The sequence below is a fragment of the Marmota marmota genome, unplaced genomic scaffold (assembly GCF_001458135.2).
Source record: "Marmota marmota marmota unplaced genomic scaffold, marMar, whole genome shotgun sequence".
Lineage (NCBI taxonomy): Eukaryota > Metazoa > Chordata > Mammalia > Rodentia > Sciuridae > Marmota > Marmota marmota.
In genome coordinates, this window is record NW_025999999.1 from 3,361,146 (window position 1) to 3,370,190 (window position 9,045).

The 9,045-nt window shown below is 40.5% G+C and overlaps 1 protein-coding gene and 1 pseudogene across 2 annotated transcripts; one reads left to right on the forward strand and one right to left on the reverse strand.

Annotated features, from left to right (window-relative positions):
- Positions 1-1,966: 1,966 nt before the first annotated feature.
- Exosc1 (exosome component 1) lies at positions 1,967-9,015 on the reverse strand. 2 transcript variants are annotated; one of them, XM_015494579.2, is made up of 8 exons: positions 8,868-9,015; positions 8,645-8,760; positions 6,720-6,794; positions 5,085-5,173; positions 4,387-4,420; positions 3,824-3,874; positions 3,608-3,692; positions 1,967-2,386 (listed from the first exon to the last, which is right to left on the reverse strand). In XM_015494579.2, the coding sequence occupies exons 1-8, from the start codon at positions 8,944-8,946 to the stop codon at positions 2,280-2,282; spliced, it is 636 nt and encodes a 211-aa protein (XP_015350065.2). In that variant the 5' UTR covers positions 8,947-9,015; the 3' UTR covers positions 1,967-2,279. The 2 variants fall into 2 exon arrangements, with proteins under 2 accessions (XP_015350065.2, XP_015350066.1); XM_015494580.2 differs by lacking the exons at positions 6,720-6,794; positions 8,645-8,760; positions 8,868-9,015 and having other exon boundaries at positions 4,380-4,420; positions 5,085-5,130.
- LOC125618013 lies at positions 7,544-7,651 on the forward strand (annotated as a pseudogene).
- Positions 9,016-9,045: the final 30 nt, after the last annotated feature.

A 9,045-nucleotide genomic window follows, 5' to 3' on the forward strand; every position in this document is an offset into this window, starting at 1 on the left:
TATCCCGTGCCCCCTGCCCCCCCCCCCCCCGAAAGGCCATCTAATTCACTATCCTATTCGTTTGTGGATTTTTTTTTTTTTTGGTTGGAAGGTTGTATTTCATTGTATTGCTCAGGCTAGGCTCAAATTTATGATCCTCCCACCTCTGCCTCCTGAATAGCTTTGTGTGTGTGTATACATACACACATACACAAACACACAGATATATACATATATGTGTGTGTGTATATATATATATTTTTGGTGCCAGGGATGAACTTGGGGGCACTCAACAACTGAGCCACATCCCAAGCCCTTTTTTGTATTTTATTTAGAGACAGGGTCTCACTGAGTTGCTTAGCACCTTGCTTTTTGCTGAGGCTGGCTCTGAACTCATGATCCTCCTGCCTCAACCTCCTGAGCTGCTGGAATCACAGGTGTGCACACCACTGCACCTGGCTTGTGCATATTCTTAGACCCAGCATTCTACTTCCAGGAATCAGTAGTGCATGGGCATGCACAAGTATAAATGTTACACAAGTTTTCTTCTTCTTTTTTTTAATAGTAGACAACGAATTTTTTTTACAAAAAAAAAAAAAAAAAAATTTTTTTTTTGTGGTGCTGAGGATTGAACCCAGAGCCTCATACATGCCAGGTAAGCACTACCACTGAGCAACAACCCCAGTTCCTACAAGTTTTCTTTGTAGCACTGTCTGTAATACACTGAAGTTAAAGTATTTATTAACAAACAATCTACAAAGTGTTTTAACATAAGGCCTGGTACTTAGTACTTGATAGAAGGCAATTGGATATGTATAATAAAAATGATGTATAATAATACTATTAGCAGGTACTGAACACTTCTATGTGTTTCTTCCTCAGTAATCCTATGAGACACTACTACTCAGATGAGAAAACAGATAAAAACGACTTGCTTAATATCAATGTCAACATGCTGGTGTTTATTTTTGTTCTGGTGCTAGAATTGGAACCCAGGGCCTTGCACATGCTAGGGAAGTAGATCAGTGGTAGAGTGTGTGCTTGGCATACACAAAAGCCTGGGCTCCATCCCCACCACTGCCCAAAATAACAAAATCAGCCAAGCAAACAAGAAAACTGCATGTGGACCTACAGTTACCTCAAGAAATTTTTCTTTAATTTTTTTTAGTTGTAGGTGAACACAATATTTTATTCATTTATTTTTTTTTAATGCGCTGATGATTGAACCCAGTGCCTCCAACATGCTAGCCAAGCACTCTTCCACTGAGCCACAACCCCAGCCTCCCGCCAACAAAATTTTCAATAAAACCAAAAAAACTCCCTAATCTGTTGAAGATTAGTAACTAGAGGGCATAAAGTTAGGTGGGCTGTCTCCAAAGCTCACCCTCCATCATTGTCAGCACACACTGGAGTCATGGGCTTTTGAGCAACATCTCCAAGAAGAACCATCTCATGTTCATCTTTCCTTCCAATGTCCTCTGCAGCCTCTTCATGCTTAACTTATCTCTCTCCCTCATCTTCAAACTAATGCCATCATTTCTGCTTCTACACTTTGCTAGGGCTTCTCTCTACCTAGAGAACTTCATATACCAAGCTCTTTAATTCCTTTTGATCTCATGTCACACAAATCCTTCCCTGGCTACCTTGCATGATAATGCTTTGTCCTTCTTTTTAAGCAACAAACATTTTCTGGAATACCCACTGTATGAGTATGTTTACCAAACTACTCACATGCTACCTGATCACTACATACATTCTATAATGTACCTAACTGAGAGGTGTATAAAGTGCTTGACCCAGTGTTAGGCACCTAGAAAGCAGAAGCATATAAAACGACAAAAAATACAAGAGATCAACAATCAGGCTTTTGTCTAGAGCAAGCAAGCAGTTGACACGTCAGTTAATGGGTGCTGAGGCAAACAAACCCCTAATCTAATAACTGAAACTGTTTAGATACCTTCACCTGTTTAGATACCTTCACAACAGAAACCATAAAATCTTTTTAATAAAAATGTTTTCTTTGTCACAGCAAAAAATATATACTTAAAAGGCCTATCAGGTTATCTCCAAAGTTACAGTTTGTTGATATCCCCCAAAGAGAAGCTTTATCCTCAAGAATCCAATTTACTAAAAGGTTCACAAAAATAATGTTCCACCTATATAAATTACTGGCAGATTTTTCTAGAGGTGGTCACTGGCTGACCCCAAGTATCTGAATAAAGACCATGGCATCTTGAAGTTATTTTCATCACATACTCTTAGAAATAGCTTACCCCCTCCATGGGGTAAAATGTAGCATCTTAGGTCTGCAAAAATTCAGGCTGAACTCTAGCCACTTTCCGGAATTCTTTAGTGTGGGTCTTAGGACACTGCATCTCACACCAACTGATGGGAACCATCTGGACACCTAGAGGGGAAAATGCAAGTGTTAGAGCTGGGACCCCAGATATTTTCCTGAGATACCTCTTTTGTTTGAGAATGAAATGTTAGGTTTGGCATTTACTTGCCAAGTATGTGCAGAGTACTTGCCTAGTATGTGCAAGAGCCTGGGTTCATACCCAGCACTAGGATAGGGGTGGGTTATCAGTGGTTACCTAGGGAACCATACCTCTTACAGAAGAAAAAACTTTGTTCCACTGACTTACAAAGTTAATTTCCTATTTGCTTAGATTTAGGCATATCATTCTTTTTTTTTCTTTTTGCAGGGGATGAGGCACTGGGGATTGAACTCAGGATGCTTAACCACTGAGCCACATCCCCAGCCCTTTTTTATATTTTATTTAGAGACAGGGCTTCACCAAGTTGCTTAGGGCTTTGCTAAGTTGCTGAGGCTGGCCCTGAACTTGAGATCCTCCTGCCTCAGCCTCCCAAGATGCTGGGATTACAGGCATGCACCACAACACCTGGCTGGGAGTATCATTCTTGCAAGTACCTCACACTAAGCACTAACTGATTATGCCATTGGAACTCCAACTTAGGAAGAATCATTTTAATCTCAGTAGTAAGCACAGTCCTGTGTTAAGGATGGGACATGTTTCTCACTGCAAATAACTTAAGAGTATATTTACTAAAATGGCTATAATATCACTATATATATATTTAAATCCTGGGGATCAGACCCAGGGCCTTGTACATTGTAAGTAATAGCTCTACCACTGAGCTGTACCCCCAGCCCTAGGTGATATAATCTATGGGACCACCATAGTATATATTGTCCACTGTTGACCAAAATGTCATTTTGCATCACATGATGGTATCTACACCCATATTGCTTCTAAGATAATGAAAAAACAAGGAAAATGCTGGGAATGGTGGCCCATGCCTGTAATTCCAGAGGCTTGGGAGGCTGAGACAGGAGGATCTCAAGTTCAAAGCCAGCCTCAGCAATGGTGAGGTGCTAGGCCACTCAGTGAGACCCTGTCTCTTAAAAAAAAAAAAAAAAAAAAAACAAAAAAAAAAACCAAAATAGGGCTGGGAATGTGATTCAGTGGCTGAGTGCCCTTGGGTTCAATCCCTGGTACCAAAAACAAAAACAAACCAACCAAGGAAAATCAGAAAAAACAATGGGTTAATCCCAAACCACAGCTCCCAGGGTAGTGTAAGGATATGGAAACATGGATCAATTCACCTGATTCACTGTGGGCCACCACCACTCCCAGCTCATTTTCGGCAGTGGTCAGCAAGTAGTTGGACTGTGCATCACCTAAAGAGATCTAGTCACATAATACTGGTGAAGGAAAATGAGGAGTTAGTTTTAAGTCTTTGCCCTAGAGTCACTTTAATTGTTCCTCTATTTTCATTTCTTCTTTTGACAAAAGACATGTCAACTGGAAATAAAGGATACCACCTTGGCCAAAACAATGTCACCTGGGCGGAAACTCTTATAAATTTCAACCTGTAAAGAAAGAATAGGAATGTTATGTGAAAGGTCTAGATCAGGTTTACCTGAAATTTCATCCTTCTGGTAGAGCTAGTTTACTTTCTAATTCCAGAATGTAGAAGTCATCAGCACTTGTCGGTCAATTCCTTTCATTGCTCCTATAGCATCATAATATGAATGGAAGAATTTGAATTCAATAACATGACCAGGACTCTGACTTAAACAAAAAGCACTATAGTTGGCTCTGAAAGGGCCCAAAATAAGTCTGAGGGAAGAGCAATGAATAAATAACCAACTTTAAATGCAAAGAATAAACTAGACATGCTGATATCAATTGAAGGAATAAAACTCTTAAAGTAGTGGAAAAGGATAGCAAGATAGATTTCACACATCATAGCACAGAATATATTAAACTTCCATGAACTTCACATTCCTCTGACTTAGAAATTCATTGGAATAATAATTAAAAAAAAAAAAATCAAGTTCCCTAAAGCCATGGGGGGAAAAAACCCAAACCAACCAACAACCTTGTCTTTTTCAGTTGCTCGGACATCTTCCTTTCTATAAAAAAAGAATTGACAGAAAGATTAATTGTAAGAATTGTCTGTGGGGACCCAGCTGCCACCCACAGACATGGGGTAGAAGGTAGCCTTAGCCCACATGGAGAGGACAAAACATTTTCCCATTCTTGGACCACAGAGAAGGTCAATACTGATACCTCTGGCTTGGGAAAAGCAGATCAGATTCAGCAGGAAGGTAAAGGAACTCTGCTGTCTCAGGAGAACTTAAACTGTCCTAGACCATATTAAATCCTGATGGTGGAAAGATCCTCACAAGTTACATTATCTGGTTTGCAAGAATTTTTTATCCTTTCCGAAAAAAATCCACAAGAGAACAATCCTATTATTTCACCCACAGTCTTAAAACTTTTGGGTTTAATCTATACTAAATTCAAGGAAAAAAAAGGTGCTTTCTAAAATGCTTTTGTTTTGTTTGGTCTGAATCATCCTGATACTCCTAATCTTTAGCTTCACACATTTTTTTTTTTTTTTTTTTTGGCTATAATTTAAAACCCTCTCTTATTAATATTTTCCTCATAGAATATTTCTTTTGGGGGGTACTATTGGCACAAAGAAAAGAAAAATGAGTAGGAACTGTAATTGTTCCTAAATATTCCAATTTTATTCCAGGTACTGGGGCATGTGAAGACAAGGGTACCTCTTACCTGATAGTTCCTCGAAAGGAGTTCTTAAGTGGTGTGGACCCCACATATAGGATGTGCACTTTGGCAAAGCGTGAATTGATGCTAGAGACCTGTGCAATAGAACAAGGATCAGCATCAGAGGATTAGCAGATATCACTTCAAGGACATAGCAATAAATTAATAATTACCAGGATTTTAGTACAAGCAACCTTACTAAGTAGAATTTAAAATAAGTTAACTCCTATTTATCACTACCTAAGTGACATCTGTGTAATAAGAGCCACAGAGGCCATATGATAGGGTTACTCAGAAATCAAGTGAGATAATAGGGTGCAGATTTTAAAAGTCCACAAGTCTAATTTAAAACAGCGCATAATGGGGGCTGGGGATGTGGCTCAAGCGGTAGCGCGCTCGCCCGGCATGCGTGCGGCCCGGGTTCGATTCTCAGCACCACATACAAAGATATTGTGTCCGCCGATAACTAAAAAATAAATATCAAAAATTCTCTCTCTCTCTCTCTCTCAAAATTAATTAATTAATTAATTATTAAAAAAAAATAATAAAATAAAACAGCGCATAGAAGCAAATCTAGACCTTTAACAGATCTTATAAGAGGCTTATACAGTGAATAGAATTTAAATCTATGTTTTATCTGCTGCCTAATAATTGCCTCTGTAGTTATTTTCAGAGTAACACATATACTTTCTTCTGGAATAATTTATAGAGAAACCAAAAGCTACAAGTGAACCTGGCAGAGGGTGGGGATGGGTAGAGGTAACTTACGTGTTACAGTTACAGATTAGTACATTAATCAGTACCTTCTCTCAAAAACCCTAAAAGTCAAGGCTGGGATTGTGACTCAGTGGTAGAGTGCTTGCCTAGCATGAGTGTGGCCCTGGGTTTGATCCTTAGCACCACAAATAAACAAGTAAAAATGAAGGTCCATCAACAACTAAAGAAAATCCCTAAAGGTCTTCAAACAGGAATGCTACAGAAGAGTCTTTTGCTTCTGTGCAGACAAAGTCTTGGTTTCACATTTTAAAAACAGATCTCATTATCACCTGTTGGTATGCCTCACTTCTCAGACAGAGATAGAAACTACATGCTCAGAAACCAGCTCAGTGAAGGAACTATGGATGCCTGAATTTGGCTGCCTTGATCAATATCCTAGAATTTCTAGTCCAGTAGTATAGTCTAGTCAAACTTTCTGTGATGATAAAAATGTCATGTGCTGACCCATAAGGCACAAGTGACTGCTGGGCTTGATTTCACTGCTTGAAATGTGGCCAGTGAGATTGAGAAAGTGAATTTTTTGGGGGGAGAGGTACCGGGGATTAAACTCAGGGGCACTAGGTCCCTGAGCCACATCCCCAGCCCTATTTTTGTATTTTATTCAAAGACAGGGTCTCAGTTGCTAAGTGCCTCGCTTTTATAGAGGCTGCCTTTGAACTTGCGATTCTCCTGTCTCAGCCTCCCAAGCCACTGGGATTACGGGTGTGTCTCACCGTGCCCGGCTTGACAAAGTGAATTTTTAACACTTGTTAATTTCAATAGCCACAAGTGGCTAGTGGTTACCATACTGAAAATGCAGTTCTAGAATTATTCTGAGTTCGGTATTGGATGGGTATCCTAAGCAGTAGGTTAGGACCAACTTACCTTACAGGTTACAATAGTTCCCACATCTGGAAGTAATTGGGACTCTGTTTCTCTCATCACAGACACCACAGGAAGCTACAGAGAGAACAATAAAGGTATTTGTGGTTTATAACAGAAAAATACCTTGGAATTTATAAACATTCCAGATGAGTTCTAATCAATTTTATAAAATTCTCTTGGAATTTCCTGGTATACAACCCTATTGCCTGTAATCATGCATAATTTGACTCATTGTCATAACAAGTGTTATAATAATGCCTCTGTTTCTTTTAATTATTAATTGCATAGCACAGAATTTCCAAATAAATGTTATATGACGGCCATACTGTTTTCTTATATTTTATATAATTATGTCTAGAGTTTTCTCTTTAAGCATGATATTGGCTATTGGTGTAAAACATATTTTCAGCTTCATCTTTTATCAATCTCTCCCCTGACCACTATACTAAGACTCTCTAAACCTCTTTTAATTTTCCCAACTTACAAACTGCTTCTCACTTCAGTAGAATCTCTGTTTAACCTGTTCTTTCAGCTAGAACTACATTTTCTTCACCCACTCAACTCTAATTTAATCCTCTAATCCTTTAGGTGATTCAACTTAAATGTCCCATTCACTGACCAAGAGTAGGTTCTCTGGTTACATGTTCTCATGGTGCTGTACAATATTCTTTCAAAGCAATTATCACAATTGTTAATGAGACACTCATTTGAACATTTATTTGTTTGAATTGCGTCTGGGCCCTCCACAGAAAAAACTAAGTGTATCTGGCTTATTACTACATCTTCAGAGGTTAGCACTATGACTAACACATGAAAATGCTTGAGTGTTGTATGAAAGGAGAGGTTAGCCCTCTCTTTGACAAAAATGAAAGAGGCCCTCAGGCCTGACAACACGCATAGAGTCTACTTCCAGCATCTAACCATTGTTTTTTAGCAGCATAATTCACAATAGCCAAATTATGGCATATATACACAATGAAGTTTATTCAGCCATAGAGAAGAATAAAATTATGTCGTTTGAAGGAATATGGATGAAACTTGAGTACATTATGCTAACAGAAATAAGCCAAAGTTAGAAGAAGGGCCATATGTTTTCTCTCATAAGGTGGCTGGGCTCAGTGGTTCACACCTGTAATCCCAGTGACTTGGGAGACTGAGGCAGGAGGACCTCAAGCTCAAAGTTAGCCTGAGCGACTTAGTGAGACCCTGTCTCAAAATAAAAAAGGGCTGGGAATGTGGCTCAGGGGTTAAGTGTCCCTGGGTTCAATTCCTGGTGCCAAAAAACCAAAACAAAACAAAAAACAAACAAACACCACCCCCCCCACACACACAAAAACCCGAGTGCTGAAATGCTCAGGGGAAGGAATAGTTTGTTGTAAATTTTTAACAAAACAAGTCCCTACAAACCCTTTCCTCAACCAGTGAGTCTAGGGGGTTTCTTTGAGAAAATGACACTAGAGAGGCTTTTGAAAGATGTAAGAAATACACAAGCTAAGGAGAAGAGGAGTGTGTTCCCGAAAAATGGCAGGTATACAAAATTTCTGTGGCAGTAAGGCGCTTAGCGTGTTAGCGATAATGAAATAAGCCAGTAAGACTAGATTGCAGTGAGTGAGGAGGAAATAGTGGGGGTATAAGGAGGAAAAGTAGGCGACATTCTGATGGGATTCAGCTCACTGCTGGGCTGGGCTACTCTCAGTTTGCATCTGTCCTCGCTCCAGCCTCGTCCCAGAGTGTCGGCAGCCCAACGAGGCGAGATAAACCAAACTGGTAAGTGCACAGCAGTGGCCATCACAGACGGCAAACCCCGAGAGGCTGAATCGTTTTACTGGTGAGGCACCAAAGACGCGTCCGCGGCGCCGGTGTCTAAAAATCAGAACTCAAAGGCAGCCTAAGAGAGACAGGAAAAGGGAAGCCGCCTCCTTTACCGCGCCGTTCTCGCTGCTCTTCGTCAGGCAGCCCGCAAGCGAAGAAAAGATGTAGCCGTGCCGGGTATAGGTGCCGCTGCCAGGGCTGCCCTCCTCCAAATTGCACAGACGTTCGCCTGCAGAAAAAACGCTGCATCAGCCTTGGGCTCCCAGAAGCAGGAAGCAGTTCAGGATTCCTGACTTTGTCACTATCCATGGCTCTGTACGGGCGGCCCTCACTTACCAGGGATGCAATATCTCACGGGTGGCGCCATGACTGCCACTGTCGTAAAGCCCGGATGTAAACGGAGCCGATTCCTCATTGGTCACACACCGGCGCAGTTCCGCAGTAAGATATGCGCCAATTGGTGCACTTTGACACGTGATCAGCGGGGGCTATGTCTCCGGGGTAAACTCCATTT